We start from the raw sequence: 18,708 nt of genomic DNA, 5'->3' as shown, positions 1-18,708 counted from the left end.
TAAGTACGTAATCAAGTGGATTATTTCTCATATAAAACTATTTCTAATATTTGCAAAGCTCTGCTTCCCCCTGGACTAATCAGGATTAGGACAAACAGCTCACTTGCATAGCAACAGTTATTTTCATGCTTTTTCCTACAAGTCTTCTAAATATATTTAGTATTAAGCAAGGCTTATTTGCATTTAACTAGCTCAATGGTATTCCTGTCACTTACTGCTTGAAGTCTTTGTTTCAATGTAACCACTTGCTTATGCATAAGCTTATCTATATGAAAATTTGCAAGAGAACTTAGTTTTATTTTGTCAAAAGACACAACAGGGCCAGCTCTGAAGAGCAACAACATTCCGGTTTGCAGGTGATACATTTCTACAAAGTAAATTAGTCATTAGCACAATGATAACATGCAATAGAATAATAGGAAATACTTTATCCTTTTTATCAAAAAGGCCATCGAGTCAAGAGATAAACCAGCTAGACAACAGCATCCACTTCACATGTGGTGAGAGGCACAGAGCCACCAGCAAGCCAAAGCAACACAAAATGTGCATGCACTGGCTATTAACATCCTGCTAAAATAAGAGCAATGTGTTTTGGTAGCACTATTTTAAGTAGACTTAACATAGGACTGACAATGAACATTTTCACCATCTCAGAGGGCAGATGGAGCACCAACTGTCTGTGTGTTACAAACCCACCTCAGTCCTAGCATGAAGCAACCTCCTCTAGAGATGGGAGACTAGTTCAGACATAATTTTCATTTTTTTAAGGAAGCACTGGAGGTAAGCCATATTTTAGATCATCTGAACATCCAGTGAAGTTCCCTTTTGGACTAGCAGTGGTCCTTGGTCCTCAAAGATGTGCACGTTAGAAACAATTAGCAATTGCTCCTTTTTTTTTTTTAACCTACTTTTAAACTCTACATTTCTGACCAACAAAGACTAGCTGAATTTTTATAAGGAATCTTTTGGGGACACAAAAACTCATGGATATTTGAGAAAGATTTATAAGTGTGCAACACAATTTACTTATAAAATCAAATTGAAAGGAATTAATTGTTTTTTTCCTAGGGAAAATAGAAGAGAGACATCTCCAGTCCCCAAGTCACTGTTTTCTTTTTCCTAAGAAGTTAATGACCAGTGTCCTATGGAAATACCACTAAGAGCTGCTAGAAAATAAACACATTCTCAAGGGTTTGGGTTGCTCTGCTGCTTATCTTTATTCTCAATGTGTGAGATTATAAATCAATTGCTTTAAGGCTAAAACCTACAACCTTGGAGAGCACTCGTAGCTAACAAATGGAATTATGAAATAAATTGCTTCTGAAACATGTCTGGAAGCCTGGCTTGGTGTTGAGGGTACACCAGTGGGGAAACAGTAAATCATGAGTATTTACCAGCTCTGCCATTGCATAAAGCCTTGCTACATTCACACCCTGATAGCACGTGCAGTTGTTCTCCACACCCCAGGAAGATGCACTGGAGTTAGAGAACGCGTACAGATGGGCAATCAAATTGATTAAAGGAATGGAGCAGCTGCCTTACCATAAGGGTTATGAAAAAGGCAACAGCAAGACTGGTGTTCAACAAGTCACTCCACACTAGAAGTAGGAGGCACTCACCAGAAGATTGATTTGGGACAGACGAGGGTTCCCCTCCCTCCCAGTCACACTTAAAAACCACACACACTCTACAGGTACTTACTCCTGCAAGACATGATGGTGGCAGAGTGAACTTTACAACAGTAATCCATAAACAACTGGTCCATACCAGATAGTAACAGAAATAAATATGGATATACCCTTTAGCATCCCTGATGTAGTGGTTGTGGATGCTGTGAGGCTGCAAGAAGACAACCCTACAGGCAGTGACCAGGCTGGCATGCTCTATGGTCTTCTGCAGGGACAGCATGGGGCTTGGTGCCCTCCAAACCGACCCCTGGGGCAGTTCACACTGTACTTGAAATTGCAGTTTGAAACACCCCAGGGGTCAGACTGGAGGGGCACTTACCCATTTCTCACAGAAACTCGCTGGGCTATGTTCTGGATCTAATCCTTCAAATCAGGAAAATGTGGAGGGTTGCACCTAACTGCATTTGCCTTTAACTGCATCACTAGTTACAATTAAAGGTCTGCAGTCAACTGTTCCTCTCCCCTTTCCATACACATACTCTACAATTGCTACTATAATCATAAATGCCTCAGCTGTGACTTGGTAACAAGATCTGTGACTGTAGGAGTTGCCATTTCCACAAAAGTAGATGACTCAGTCCCTTTCATGGGAATATATATATATTTGGGTTTTTTTCTCCCTGAATATACCAAAAACCTTTCAGTTCTACTTCTAACTAATATGGTGCTGTTTCTATTTCTGTCTCTAACCCCAACTCCTATCTTGCTCTGGCCCCATATTTAATTGCAATATATTGGATATATTGTTTTCAGTTTTGGGGGACTTAATTGGTGGAAGGAAGGAGAAATAACAGCAGCTTTTGCTCTTCACTTACATTTCCTTAAAGTCTTCCTCACTTCATGCTTCCACTCCCTAGCCTCTGAGGGATATCCTGTCACGTCTAACAATCTCAAGTCCCACCATCTTATATCCTGGTTGCCTATTTCCAACACTCATTTTGAGGCATCGAAGTCAAAGATTAGAAATTTAGGTTACAATCCAACACCATAAGCACCACTGCAGACTGTTCAGCACCTGGGACCAATACAGAAATTGGTATTAATATCACATACCTGAGAGTGTTTTTACAGCAGACTGATATTTTAAGGCACGGTAATTAGTGTCACTAAGCATGCACTAAGCATACTAATTTGTAAGTTTTTAAAAACAAAGCATTCAGGCATGGGAAGCTGGTATTACAGCACTGAGATTTTGTGCTCATCAGCTCAAAGGCTACATTTTATCACATATAAAAACAAAGGCTACTGAGACAAAGCATATGAAGTTTCAGTATCAAAAGACATTTTTGCTAAAGCTGTGAGTGGCTGAAATTAAAGATGTTGGGGTTTTTTTGTTGTTGTTGTTTGTTTTTTGTTTTTTTAAAGTAAAGCAACGGTTGCATTAGTTACTTCATACTCCAAAGCACCACCTACATCAGGTCACTGCTGCTACTCTGAAGTCCTTAACCTGTGCCACAGAGACAAGGATAGCCCACTGCTGGTTGAATATATTCCCTGATTCAAACCCCTGTATTGCTAAATGCTTTCTAAAATATAAACTAAGCAAGCATACCACAATCCCAGACAGGTTATTGCACCTCTACTCAGGAAGGACCACTTAAAGAAAAATGCTTCAATTCTATAGACTGCTATATGAATAGATAAATTAATTGTATAAACAAGAGTCCACTTAAATGCACCCTGTTAGAGAGCAAATGCCTTCATCCTTAAGAATCACATTAATTTGGGTTAGCTGTGACCTCCAGGTTACCAGAAAATTGCCATATTTGTCCTCTAATCAAGGTAAAGTTGTCTTGGCTACTATAATTATGGCCTCGCAATGGATCAGATTCAAGTCTAATGGAAGTCTAATGAAAACCATGGGACAGAGGACCCCAAGCTATTTCAGTTTGATCCCATTCCTTGGAGTTGTTTGGGATATGCCAGCTCCAGGTTCAGCAGCTCCAGATGCTGTTGAATGTACCTTGGGTACCCTCCCCTGCCATCACACCTCTTCCAGGCTTCAGACATCTGATGGGAACATGCTCCCCCTAAGCAAATCTCTATTTGAGGCATAAAAAGACAACATTAGAAAGTCAGCTCTGTGTCCCATCCCCGTTCCCGCCCCCCCCAGCTGAGAAACAGACAGGGAAGGGCATTATAACAGTTCATCAAAGCCTGCACTGCACAGAAGGACAGTCCTCAGCTCCGGGCTCCCTTGGTAAGACATTATTGCTCCAGTCATGCTGCAGTCACACTTTTAGCTTCCTTCTTGCAGCCACAGCAGCCTGGAGTTTTATTTTGCTCCGTTTGAAGAAAGGCATAAAACGGTACCACGTTGACAAAGTAAATGTCATTAGACCTAGTTCCAGGCCCACTTCATCCTGACAAAAATCCTTTTAAGTGCAATGAAATGCCATCAGGTCTAACAGAGACCACTTAGTGATATTCTCATTCCATAAAGAGCTTGTTTGAAGGATAATATTAAATCTGAATCAAGGTTTGGTGGGCTTAGTTCCATCTCACAGCTCTGAAATCAAAACCACCAGAGATGCTCTGTCATCACTAGATAAAACAGAGTCATTCTTTTTTTAAACCCAATGAGAGAATATACCATGCTACAAGAGATTAATTATGCTTCTTGCAACAGCTCAACTTTCAGAACCAGGATCCCCTCTAGTTTGGGGGGGAAGCAAGGGGAAGTGACCCTGGACCTCATCTCCTCTAAATACAACCCAAAATCTCCCAGGAAGCCATAGCAGACTTCCAGCCTTGTCTGTAAGACTCCATAGCTAGAGACATCCTGTTCTACTGCGTTGGTTTTTTTTCATACACATATTCAGGGGAACCTGGCTTAATTAGCACTAATGATGAGAAAACCTATAGGGAACTACTGAATTTTGCAAGTAACTGGACATAAAAGCATATTGATAAAAGCCACTTTACTGCTAAGCGATGCTCTTCTGCATGCTGAAGAGATGACGACGACAACAGTCTCAGGGTTTATATGCCAGATATACAGAAGTACAATGAGCCAAAGCTATTGCAAACACCTACTATGCAAGTTAATGAAGATTAGATTCAGTTTTTCCACAAACACTATTTTAAATAAGCTAGAGTAGGGAAATGTTAACTAAAAATGCCAACAGTTAAATGCAGAATGTTTCTTACGACACTATTTAAAATTCAGGCCAAATTATCAGTCTGCCTGCTGTAATATTTTAGGTAACCTATCTATGTTTGAAAACCAGGATCTGCCATTTCTCCCAGCTGGGCTGATACACAGTAGGTTACGAATAGCTCTGACAGTAGCAGGAACAGAGCCTCAACATTACAAAATACTAAGGTAGAAGAGGTTTTAAGTCTCCCAACATACTCAGCTGACCTCTTTCTACATTCAAGCTTGGGAAACATTTCCAGAAAGGAAGGTGGCAGCCTCTGCCCAAGCTGTGTAAGGAGCAGGTTTGAGGGAGGAAACCCTGCTCCACAACAAGTTGTAAGGTTGTTAGCACAGCAGTACTGTCTTATCAGGATTATGCCATTAAGTAGGAAGGAACTAAATCGGTTGTGATAGATGCTTAACTGCCTTCTAAATATAAGGCCATCCAAAAGCTTGCAAGCTTGTTTTCAAGCCACCACATTTATTACTACACCAACAAGGATTTTGTTTCTTCAAAATTGATCACAGCAGCTGCAGACAGAGCTGAACAGGCCGAGGAACAAATATCTGAAAGAGCTCAGCACAGGAAACCTCCATCAATACTGGGACTGTAAACACCACAGTCCATCCATAGGCTCCAATGATTTCCTCCATGATTTAGCTGCAGCAGCTGAAGACATTACTGCCTCCAGCTGACCACATTGCCAGAGGTCCCATTTCTCTGAACAAATCACCAGCCAGCCCAGTGCCCCAGTACACACCCTGCTATATTATTAACCCAAGCCTCCAAATTCACCCAACACTGCCATCAGCTATTCTGCCAACACCCTGCAGCACAGCATCAGGAGGGACAGCTGGAGACAGTAACCTCTTTAGACAGCTCAGCTCAATCCAACAGGCACCACGAGTCAGGGCACCAGCCTTCACAAATATCAAGTCCATACGCCACAGATGAGCCGTCTCAAGGAGCCAAAGAATAGGCTGGGGCAACTAACTCCAGTGGTCCTGCTGCCTAGTGATGATAGAATGAGGTTAAAACACCATTTGAAGCATTTCTCACCCAACTGCCAAATCTCTTTTAGGAGATTGCTTTGATGGCATTTTGAATCTCTTTTGGTCAGTATTTTGTATGCTCTCCTTAAACTACTCTTTGGAAAAATTAAAGGTACTTATAAATACCCTTAATTTCACACAATGTCATATAGAGAAACTTGATCTGACTTCTACCTTCATTTGCACAAATGAATACACACACTTGTATATAATCCTGTAAGAACATAAATGTCACTTCATAACTTATTCTACAAAACACCTATGCAGCATATAACCAATACATCTGTCTATATATAAAGTCTATATTTATTAATACAGACAATATTAATAATCATTAGCTCAAGCCTCTTCTCCAAGCTGAGCTGCTCATAAGGTTTTTTTTCCTCAGAATTGTTTAAGCCCACACCATACCTCTTTGCATACCTAACACACCACCTTAATTTTTTTTTTTTTTCAACTACCTACTATTCAACACACTAACTCTTCTAGTTTGCAAGGAAGGAACAAACAAAAAATCCAAAGGCATGCTAATGCTTTTCAGATAAAGACCTCCTAGCAAATTCAGGCATTTCCAACAAATATGGCCACAGAATTAAAAGAACACTGTAATAAGCTACAGAAATTCGTGTTCTATTAATAACAGGCTTGTTTCTTCAAGCAGACACAAAAATTCACTGTTTCAACACTGAATGTTGAAAGCAAGCTATAAAATTGGGAGGGAATTAAGGGAAATCCATCTTTGCCTTTTACCAACACTGTCGGCATGGAAGTTCTGTGTATAAGATGCTGTGAAACCACAGCTTTCATGGCTTGCAAGCCCAGTTCCTGAGGCCAAGACACAGCACTACTGCCTGATGATGGCTGCTACCTGCAGCCTCCCAGAAAAGATTTTTGTCCTGATCAATCAAGGAGTGGATGCAATGACGCAATGCAACTTCCACGTGGTACCATCCTCCTATCCTAAATATTAATCTCTCAGAAGACATTCTTGACAATACAGCACCCTTAATTTCTGCACTTCTATGAAGCTTCTCTTCAGAAAAGCCCAGTCTCATTCTAATAAATACAATCCTGTTTAGATTAACCCCCATTTTTAAGTCGGGGATCCCAAATTATGTAGGAAGTGCACTAGATGTGGCAAATCCTCAGGCCAGAGGAAGATGCTCGCTCAGCAGAAAGCTAGGGACAGAACCTCAAGTTTCCAACAAGTTGACTGCATACCTTTATCACAAAAGTACAGTCCCCAAGACCTGGAGGTCTCTATTCCAAGATCCTGCTCAGAGCAGGGGCAGCTCTTTGGTCAGACCAGGTTGTTCAGAGCCTTCTCCAGCCAGATCTTGAATACCTCTAAGGATGGAGCTTGCACAACCTTTTGGGGAAGCCAGCTCCAATGCCGGACTGCCCCATGCTGCAGCCAATGACCACTACACAGTATTGGCCAAGAAATGGAAACTGCTTATCATAGAATCATTACGTAAACTGCACAAAGTTTCTTCAAGATATAAAACAAAAAAGAAAAAACAGAAAAAGCAATCATTGTTTAATACATTTGGTTTAAAAAGCAGATTCCCAAATTCATCAAAAGACTGTTCAATACTTTTCACAGACCATTTATAAAAATTCACAAAGTTTAAATCAAACTAAAAAAACCTCATCTAATTATCTGCAGATGGAGACAGGTTTGAAGTACTAAGAGAACTTAATGGGAAAAAGATCTCCCTACTACCAAATAATCTGAAATTACTAGGAAAAAAAATGAGGTCCCACTGGTGGCCATGCAACTTCCATTCATTAACTTCCCAATTTCAAATTATTTAAGTTTTACCCCTAAAAGTGAAACCCTATGTTGACAGAAGAACAGACTTCTCTTCGCAGTGTCACCGCAGTCACCAGAAGGTTTATTTTTCTGGTCAAGACTAGAGATACAAGCAGACATGCTCTTCCAGAGCATGTTTCAGAGTCCCTTTTGGTACTAGCAGCCCATCCTGGGGACTTGAAGGGCTATGTTAGAGTTGAGAGCGTCTCTGAACTCTGAATTCAGAGATCTGAACTGACATCTGTATAACCCTTCTGCTGGTTACAAGTCACATTTAGCTTCTGCTCAACGGATCCAGACCACAATTATGTACTAGGAAATGTATCAGTTCTGCACTCCAGAAAAAAAAGAAGAGAAAGTAAGGAAAAGGCTTTGTACTTTGCTCTGCTTTAATTAAACAAAATCCCATTTCAGCCCCAGACAACCTCTGCTTTATAGGCCAAAACCTCAGATGAAGATAAGAGAACTACAGGAGTGGCATAAACTCCAGGTATTCAGGGTATCACACTTCAAGCGTTCAGGGTATTACACCTCAAGTTTCCTTAGCCACTCTGCAGTTCAAGTCTCTTTATCCAAGTATTTCTCTCTTCCTTCCAGTTGTGGGAACAGTCCAAATAAGACTGATCCATCCACAGTTTTCAGCTGCCACTTGTACATAAAAGTCCATTTAAAAAATGATCGATTTAACAGACTGTAAGAAAAATTCAGCCATCCTCATTTCTCATCTTCTCAAGGAAGAGCATCTACTGTGCTCTAAAATATAATCCTGTGAGGGATAAACCCACTTACATTTCTTTCATTTATCTTTACCACCAAGACAGAAGCATTGCTAGTCACAAACTTAGTAAAATGGCTCATCTAATCCTAGCCAGCCCAGGGCATTAAAAAAAGAAAGGAAAAAAAAAAAGGAAAAAAAAAAAGGAAAAAAGGGGCTTGTTATGGTGGACACAGAACTAAAAGGTACCTTGTTAAAGTCTGGATGTGAGAATTTATACACAAAAGTAATTGCGGTCCAAAGTAAGAAGGGGAACAAAAAAATAGAATGGTTCAATGAATACATGGAAAACATACTCCTAATAGATGATTTTTCTTTTAAGCTCACCTTTGAAGAAAGGATTTCAGGTCACATTACTGAAAGAGTCAATAGAAACAAAAATACACTCTTGAAACCAACTTAATTGTACTGTTTGAATACTAAGAGAAACCTCTTCATATCTTGTTCTTCACTTAAAAGGCAATGGAATAATAAGCAAGCAATAAAAAAAAAAATAATGGACCCCAAAGGTAAGATCCAGTTTTTTTGAACACTGTCTCAAGGTTTCACAGATGAGTTGAGTAAGGTTTCAGCAGTCAAAGACCAAGTTGTTTCTTTCCCTCTCTCTAAATCACTATGCCTTTAGATAAATATAGTTAGTCTTGGCTAACCAAAACCCTTCGGATGTCATTTCAAGACCTTTCAGAGAAATGGTAACTTAACCTAGAAGAATTTGAAGTCTGAGCAGATGGCAAAAACCCACACCATTTGCCCCCAAACCTCAGGGCCTCTGGGAGAGATGTACTTATGTTTCCAGCAGACCTGGGAACCACCCGGCAGGGAGAACCAGCTTTGTGATAACCAAGTTTCAGACAGACATCTTGCCGTAGTCTGTTTCTTGGATTTTTTTTTTTTTTTAAATATGAAAGACTGCCACATTATTCTCTGAAGGCCTCTGACAGTGCTAAAGCAATTTTCTACATAAATCATTGTAATGCTAACGCTGCAGTTTACAGACTCATCTTTAAAAGAAAGCCTTTACTATTTACTGCCACAGCAAGTGGAGAGAAGAAAAAGTTAAGCTCTGACAACTGCTCTGTCTGGGGGCATAATAAATGGAAAATTTATTCCTTGGCCCAATTCTAACTAAACTTAGTATACTTGTGAAAACTATGTAAATACTTTGTACTTAAGAGAACTGACTGTATTAAAAAAAAACATTTAGTATATTAAGGTACATATACATTCACATTGCAAGCATGCTGAAAGTCCTTCGAATGTTAAAGCAAAACTGAGCGACTAACAATTGCAAAGCCTTTTCACTGAACACCCTTCTCTGTTAATCTGTTTTTCTTGAAGCAAATAAGGGAAAAAAGAGCCGAGGGTTGTAAATTTTGCTTGTGAGCATGTTTCTAAGCAAGATAAGAAAGCTCTCCCTCACTGGGCTTACGATCGCATTGCGTGCACCTTTCTAAATAAGGCCATCAGGCTGTGATGGAAGATGCACAGCTTAGGTACCAGCACTGCATCGGTCCTCCACCCCCTGCCCAGCTCCTGCCTGCAGCCCCACGCTGCCAGCACCGCAACCGACGGCTGCCACCGTGCGGATGCTGCACGGCCACCGCAGAGCCGCCAGCCCAGCAAGGCTCAGCACGGGTCCCTCAGGAAAGCTCGCTGCCAGGCTGGGGAAACCTGAGGCTGGAGAGCAGGGCATTGGCTTGTCCCTTCATCCCAAAAGACTGTAGCTTTCCCAATACTGCACCAGAATTTTTATAGTAATACAACCTACATAGTGTTGTTTATGGTCTTTTATTAGTCCTCAAGAAGTCCAGACATTCATAAATATGCTTGTGGCAAGGTGCTCCGGAAAATACTACTGCTGCTCAGTTTCAGGTTTTTTCAGCCTGTTTATATACAGTCTTCAATTATAATTGTCAACCTGTTACCATAAACTCTGTTTTATTTCCCTTCTAAATAAACATCAAGGTTTTGCAGATAAGGAACATATTTCTATCTTCTTCCTTTGCAAACATAAAGCTAATACATCTTAAAACCCTCTTTATTTAAGCCAGCAGAGCTTTTGGAGTCCAGCGAGTGAATTTCATGTAGGGTTAAGGCAATGCAAACCAAACACACCCTTATATTCTGTCTGTAACAGCAGTTTATTTTTTTAAAAACCAACTATATTAAGTAGAAGGAAGTTTAACTTCTGGTCAATTCTACTTTTATTCTTAAATATACTTAAAATATCTCTTTAAAATACTTTTTAAAAAAATTTGAGGATTCCTAACTTATTAACCTTATATTTCCTTTGTATTTAAATGCATTTGTCTCAACAGCAACAGCTAAGCAGCAAGACTTACTTTTTGTCATTTCACCAGTGTTTCCTACACCATGCCCAGGAACACTTTCAGAAGTCAGCGCAGTCGGCCAGATAATAAAACTTTTCGCAGCATTTCACTTAGTTAAAAAGCTTTTTAAAGCACCCCAATAATTAATTTGTCCCATCCGTGGGTACCTAACAGCTGCTCTATTATCTTAAGCTGCCATCACTGAGACACACACCTCATTTAGCTTCACAGACACTCTCTGAACTTGAGTCTATTAATTTGGATGAAGAACAATGGTGAACAACAGAATTGTGTTGGCCAACACGTATTACATGTAAACTCTTGGTTAACAAATTCAAACTTTAAAGGAATGGTTTGGATAGCCAGAAGCTAACAAGAGTTACTGCAGCAGCACATTCAGCAGCCCTGCTTTACCAAAGCACTTAAGGACATGCTCAGATGTCAACAGTCTTATTCAGCTCACATACTAAAAACCCTAAAAATTTCTTAAATGCTTTGATAAATAAAAAGCATGAACATTGAGTTGGAAGCCAAGTTATTTTTCAGTTAAATGCATTTAACTACCAATTCTAGCATTGGCTTGGAAGGAGGCCCCACAGTATCTTCATTTTAACAACAGTAACACGCATACTTTTCAAACATATTTCACCCAAGAGTTATAATGCCTTCAAAACAGGAGCAAGATTTACTGCCCTTCCAGCATTTTCTAACCAAATACCACAAAAATGCTGCTCTTGCAGAATGTCAAGGAGAAGAAAGGGCAAAGGAGCAAAATCAAATCCGTGCTGAAGTTGGTAGCTGAGGAAGTTTGTCTACGTTGCAGCGAGATTCCCATCTGCATTTCATTGCAGCTAGTGTGAACCCAATCAGTGCAGGTTAAATATACGTCAGATCAGTGATTACTGTGTTCTGACCTCTGTGGCTAAGTCGGACATTATACATTCCTGCTACATATTGCAGTAGTTAAGGAATCAATGCTGCTTTAAAAAAAAAAGTATTCTGTGCTACACATGCCTCCATTTCTTCACATGGCACAAATTTCTCTGGGTCTTTCAACAAACATTCAAGCTGTTCTGTCACTGTCCAAATGGCCCCTTTGTAAGGCATTAGATCAAGACACAGAAACCCCAAGTTCCATTCATTATGTCACCGTCATGTTTCTTCCAAGACCTCAGGTATGGCCACTTTATTTTATACATGGGGAGCAGGAGATCTAGAGATACTACTTTCCTCCTTCAAAAGGCTGCTGTTAACAAATACATTTGAATTTGTGAAATGTGCCTGTAAGAAGCTAATGGGTCCTGCATGTATACCATGCAGAAAAGATTTCCCAACGAACATAGTTGCATCATTTTTTTCCCACCACCACCAGCTCCAAAACAAGCTACCACAGACTAATTAAATCCCCCAGGGTATGCCTCCACAGCTGCTGAAACCAGTTTAAGGTTAGGGCTGCTGGCAGGTCCCAGCCTCTCCCTACCCTATGTGCTCTCTTAAGCCTGATCCCTAAGGGAGCTGATTCATGGAGCTAAACTAGAAGAAACTAATTCAGTTAGAAGATAGTCAATAGCATTTCACCAGCTTAAGTGTCCAAACTAGTCCATGGGAGGCTCAGATGAGCTTCAGCAGCAGTGCACAGGACATGACCACCCCACACAGCAGAGGATATAGAGTTGCTGTTGGCAAGAAGAGAGCTGTTGAGTTGGCTTTACTACAACCACCCCCTCACTAGTGTTTAGCACTGTAAACAGAGCTTCCAACACTCAAGAGTTCCAAGCAATCGCAGCTAAAACCAACTCAGCTATTTAATATTTACCATTACAACTGGATCCACCAACAATATTTAAAACCACCACAGATTCTTAAAGCTATCAACACCAAGCAAGATGGATGTTTCTTAAAATGCCAGAACTGTACCACTTACAATGCACTATACTAGCATGAAGAGAACCGAGCCTACAACAGGCTTTGTGCTTTATCAGAACAGATCCAGATACTCACTGGCACCTCAACGTTCTGCATTCATTCTTGATCAACACCAACAGGAATAAAAAGGTACTACTGTGGTACTTGAGTGCCTTCACAGATCAATGATAATCACACATTCACGAAACTATTTCGGGGGAGTGACTGCAAAGTGTTATACATATACAGACCATAACTTGTTTAATACAGGTTATTAACTCAGCCTCAGCAGCCTGTATCAGCATGAGATGCTCTGTCAGAGCCACGATGTGTCTTACCTGGATACTATGCTGGAGCCATTGTAGAGGTCACTAGCGTAAGACAGCGTTGCCAAGGGTCGGACAGAATTGTAGCGTGTGAACTTGGATAGACACTCCTGAAACTCATCCAGCTGGCTTGTGGTTCTGCTGTCATCTAGAGAGAGGCAGCAGCATTGGGGAGGACAGAAACACAGTAAGATGATAAATAAACTCAACAGCAAACAAAAATCAAGATCTGTATCTTCATGTGACACTACCTCTACTTATTATCTGGGGAGGATTCTTGGTCAAGAACAGGTTCTCTCCCCTCTAGCATTCCCTAAAGGCAGTATGTTTTTTCAGAGCACAAATTAAGTCTTTCTACTGCAACACCGGGTGAACTTACTGTGCTGAGAATCTGTCTAGAGATCACAAATATAGCTTTCCTGGTAGATAAGCTCATTTATTTTATTCAAATTCAGAGCCCATAGGCCATATAGATTATTAACAGAAAACCTTGAAGCATATCAAAATGCCCTATGAAAAACATGTCTAGTTTTCTATGGAGGTGAAAGTATGTTCCTTTCCCCATACTTCAGTTACAATATGCCTACAGTTGGTGTCAATTAGATTGAAAATGCTTTTAGTAAAAAACATTTGTCTTGTTACTCCAAAAGCAACAGAGCTGAGGGAGAGCTGTTTCAGGGCTGGAGAAGGAAGACAAGCGTGAAACCAGAAGACTCCCTGTACTATAAGTTTTGTGAAAATTATGACCTTCAGCAGACAAGGTGAAATTGAGCCAGCTTGAATAATGATGATAAATATTCTGTGGGAAAATGGAACAGTTTACTACAAAAGTTAAAACTAAATTGCAGTGTAGATAGCTGAAAGTCTCGGTATGAACAGAATTTTATGTAAAACATTTTAAAATTTAGTATTTCCTAAATAAGAAAAAATTCCTAACTCATGGTGATGCTGCATGGGCAAGCCAACCTTCCTAACACGATCACGCATCTGCAGTCAAACATTACATAGAGCCTTCAGGCTTTGTAACAACCCCCAGAATTTGCAGCAATTCTCCCTTTCCTCCTCTAACACTCCCACGTTCGCTTTGTCTTTTTGCGCCAGTGCAACGTAAGGGAACTACAGCTATGGCTGCTCTCACAGCACTAACACACAGCACCTTGGTTTACAGGTAGTCCAGTCTGCAAATTCCATTACTGCACACCTTGCCTCCTGTTAAACCACAGCATCGACTGCAGCAGCAAAGAAGCTATACACGACTCGCTCACACAGCTGAGATCAAATTCCACCCACTAGTTAAGTTATCCTTATCTGTTTCCTTAACAGCAGCATAAGGAAATGACAAAGCCCCACTTATTAGACAGCTTTGGAAATACTGGGGTGAAAAAATGAAAAGGTTGATCTATAAAACCAAAATACAGCTGTGATTTCTTGTGGGAAAACAGAATAATCACTTTCTGCACTCTGGTAATTCCTTGTCATCAGAAATTATTATCTTGCTCTACACTTGTAAGGCATTTTGAAGTGTCCCTTATATGCTATTTAATGTTTGATCATATAAAGGAACAGTGAAGGCTAGTAATTAGCATGTTTAAGAGTACTAGCATATACATTGCCCATGTCAGATGGATCAAAAGGGGCACAATGAATGCAGTACTGCTCCAAATTAAAATCATCAGCACCTGACCACTACAGGAAACAGCTTAAGAAGCATGTAAACATCAGTCAGTTTTTTTCAAAGACTGTTTCCTACTTCTACACTTTGATAGGAACAAGTAGCTGCTGCTCTTCGATTTCCCTCATTTAGAGATCAAGCACACAGTCCTCCTATCTGTGCCTGGAAAACCAAATGTTATTTCTCAAGATATTTTTTCCGTCAAAGCGCAAGGCCATTTCATAATTACAGTTATATTATGTCTCCACTCCCTACTAGAACAGTCATAGGCACCTCTTGCAAAAAGCTTTAAATCCACATCAAATCCTATTTAGAATCTGTCAAAAAGCAGGAATGACTTAAAAGAAAATTTAATGAAGTATCACAGGTTATCCCTTATTTAGGAAAAAACTGCACTTGCAAATCCTCCGCTTTTGGTGCGGCTGACATATGAATAAAAAAATAGTTTCACTACATTCATATTTATAGTTCCAATTATGAAGAACGATGTCTTCTAGAAGGGAATGCTGGGAAGAGCCCCATTTGTTATCCTTGGTTAATAAGTATTATTTTAACATAAACACAGTTCTGCATCACCAAGTTAGCACCACATGAAAACATTTCAGTGTTATCTGTGAAGTACTGAATTCTGAAAAGCACTTGCTAGCACTTCAGAGGAAACTGGCTGGTCACATACAACTGGCTTCTCCAATCTTCCAGCTACTAAAGCACCCTCTAATCGTGCTGCATTCCTTACTAAAATTATTTTGCTGTGCATGATAAGACCCGAGTCAGTCACTGCCCTGAAGTAGGTAGAAGATGTAGACATATCTAAGAGTGAGCTCCACTAAAACACACCGCAGCCTTTAAACTTAAAGCAAATTTATTCTTTTTTAAATTAAAAAGAAATAATAACCAAGCCTCATTTTTATTTATCTATTTTAAAGTGAATAAAACAAACTAAATTCATGGAGAAAAAAAAAGCAGGGGTTTCTACCCCAGCTCTCTTGCTGACCTGTGTCCTGGGAGGTTGGTCCTTGCCTCCCAAGGCTACAAGTAAAGATACTCTGCTGAAGCAAGCTCTGCCTGGCTCCCTCTTGTCCCTAGGAGGTTTCTCCCATCCTCTGAGGGCTGGCTGCTCTCTGCTCCTTGCTGCAGCCTGTCACTCTTTGTATGAGCTGCAGTTTGCTGCTGCAAATCTCTTGCCTGCCACAGCCCATTGCCCGAAACTTTTTTCCCCCAAAGCTGGTTGCTTCCCCAGAGGGGCCACAGAGCAACCCTCCTCTCCCTCAAGACATTCATTTGACCCGTTCATTTCTTAAGAGAATCTTGTCATCTAATTAAGAACCATCCATCCACTAGGTAACAATTATTCTAGCTGCTGTCACACTGTTACTCAATTATGAATGAGGCAATCTAGGCAATTGTGAAAACAGCTTCTAATTCTACAGAACAAGCCTTAGATTTAAGGTGTGCCCCATGGGACAATGCTGCTGCACACTCAGCTTCTATACTCCAAGCCATTTGTTAACCAAGACTCAATCTAGACAACATAAAGGATAACCTCCAAGTGTCCTATTGCATGCTAAATACAGGAGAATTTATCAATTTATGTATATGCCTCTGTAGTATTTCAATAGCGATGTTTTTAACTACTGTGTTTATACCACATCTAGTAGAAAGACAACCCAACCACTGCTTTCAAACATTTGCATCTTCAGAACAAGCATCAGTGAAATTGTTTACTGTGGGTTATGCCCTTCACAGTACAGGATTACAAAGCAATACATGCACCCCTCCGAAGTGACAGGATTAAGTTTTCTAAATTTAGCAACCTCAAAGATTGGTCATGAAAGGCAAAACAGGATGATCTGAGTAACACACATAAATATGTACAGCAGCATTCCCACGCAGGGAAGAAGTGAAAGCTACTCTCTCAAAAGCCAGTCTTTTCTGAGGACTAAGCACTGTAAGAAGTAACTGATGTCAGAAGCTGAACACCACACAAGAGGAACTCACCTGAGACACGTGTCATCCTGGTGGAAAAATAACACTGCTCAAGGTCCTCAAAATGAGCTGTGAGCCGCTTGCGTCGTGAAGCTAGTGTGCTGTTATACCACGGCTGCTTTTTGGTCTGAATAGAGAAGAGAGAACACTTCAGAAAGGTAAAGCCAGGCCTGGGTTTCATTTCAATAGATTTTAACAAATTATAAAAAATTTATACATTATATGTGAAGGGTTAGAAGTGTAAAATGACAATAAATGAAGATCTTACCACCGTCAACAGTTATTCTTAGGGTCCTATGTTGCACCCTTTAACTTAAACAAGAAAAAGCTGCTTTTGGACAGTTCTTGTTTCCTGAACCTTTGCAAATTTACCGATTCTGGCCTCACATACAGGACAGACAGCAGCAATCCTAGGGGAGTTACCTCTTGCATTCATACAGAGACAGCAGAGGCCAAAGATACCAGGCTTCCAGCTTCACAAATCAAATAGACTGTACAACGAATACTTCCTAGATCCCTGGCAGACAGCTCATTAAAAAGAAGGAGGTATTTATTTTAAAGAGTTAGTTACTGAATTATTTCTTTTGAAGCAACTCAGTAACTCTCTGTAAAGCTAAGCAAATAAGGATAGAAGCAGAAGACACCATGAAGTTCAAAGGTTAATTGAAAAGAAGCCCATGAAACTCATCATTAATGCCACTTCCCAACCTCCCCAAGCAGTAATAGTGAGAGGTAGAAGCAAAGGACTGAAACTACATCAGTAAGCTCTCCTCCTGAAGCAACACAGAAAATACAGTAGTTCTCATTTTAATCACTAGTAAGGAAAAGGAACCAAATTCCCCTACTACACAAGAAGCATGAAGAAAGAACATCTTGCTTTAGTTTCTATTTAAGAAATCTCACATATCACATGCTCAAAGCTAATGGGGAAATTTTAAAAGATTTGAGAACCACCAAGCTCCCTAATGAACAACATCCCTGATCACGTACATGGTATGTAATGCCACTCAACAGCACTAACAAAATCCTCTCTGCATACAACTCCCCCTCAATCCATGCAGGAGAACACATTGCCCTCATTACAGCCATCAAGCAAGCCAACAAGAACAAACTAAGTTCAGAGCCCATTCAAATTCTGTTTATACCTGTATGAACAGTAATCTAACATTTTAGGGAAAAAGCAAGCCTCAAGCAATGAAACCTCCAGATGCCACTTCCCACGCAAAGCCCCTAGCTATACATTGATATTGTGACTCACACTTGCATGTTGACAGCACCTATGGTCCACACACGTTGTTTCATCTTGAAAGCAACTCCAATCTCAACACACAACTAGAACGCTGGAAAGTACTCCTACCTCGACACCTTTTAATGACAATTTTCTAAAACTTCACAGCTTTAAGAAATACTTAATGGAACACTTTTATAGCACCTTCCTATTAATTTTGCACACCAGCCTGGAAGGGCTCCAGCCTCTCTCAGCACATCAGGAGTGATTAGGGCTCAAGACGACTTCAAGCATCAAAGAGCAATCACTTCAGTCTCAAGTTACAATGAGCCACCTGTGACATGATGAGCAATATAACCCAAGCCCAAGTCTGATCTGCCAGATGAGCCCAGTCCACACCAAGGTGGAATCAATCATGGTAAGTATTTGCCTGCTGTGCAATACACCTGCTGGCTCTCCAGAGGAAGATGCCTCCCAGAGCAGGTCTCAGGCTGGCACATGGTGACCCAGCTGTGCTGGGAATCAATCTGCATTAACTCATCTTCATCATATCCTCCCCAGCTAAGCATTTTAAACTGCTCATGTTTTACCAAAACATTTATTGAGTTGCTATGAAGCCTGCTCCCTGACTACTTATTAAGCAATGCTGTAAAATAGGAGGGAAAAAAAAAATAAGGGAAAAGATAAAACATACCCAAGCAATTTTTATTCAACTGCTAAAACTACTGTCGTTGTCCTAGTTGAGGACATTAGGATTGCTCTGTTATCAAGAGTGATTTTACTGTCTGAA

At 40.4% G+C, this 18,708-nt stretch overlaps 1 protein-coding gene across 10 annotated transcripts in view; it reads right to left on the bottom strand.

Moving 5' to 3' along the window:
- COP1 (COP1 E3 ubiquitin ligase) overlaps positions 1-18,708 on the bottom strand; it is a 132,131-nt gene that overhangs the window by 76,911 nt on the left and 36,512 nt on the right. For all 10 annotated transcript variants that reach the window (XR_015698749.1, XR_015698746.1, XR_015698748.1 and 7 more), the window contains exons 10-11: positions 16,703-16,817; positions 13,045-13,180 (exon numbers count right to left, since the gene is read on the bottom strand). Coding sequence is in view for 2 of the 10 variants with exons in the window: in XM_087731541.1 (XP_087587667.1) it covers positions 13,045-13,180; positions 16,703-16,817 (251 nt within the window). In the remaining 8 variants the exon portion in view is untranslated. The remainder of the gene's footprint in view (positions 1-13,044; positions 13,181-16,702; positions 16,818-18,708) is intronic.

This window comes from Nipponia nippon, unplaced genomic scaffold (assembly GCF_047370975.1).
Source record: "Nipponia nippon isolate SJK-2023a ecotype South Korea unplaced genomic scaffold, ASM4737097v1 scaffold_5, whole genome shotgun sequence".
Taxonomy (NCBI): domain Eukaryota; kingdom Metazoa; phylum Chordata; class Aves; order Pelecaniformes; family Threskiornithidae; genus Nipponia; species Nipponia nippon.
This window is presented reverse-complemented; position numbering and strand designations above follow the sequence as displayed.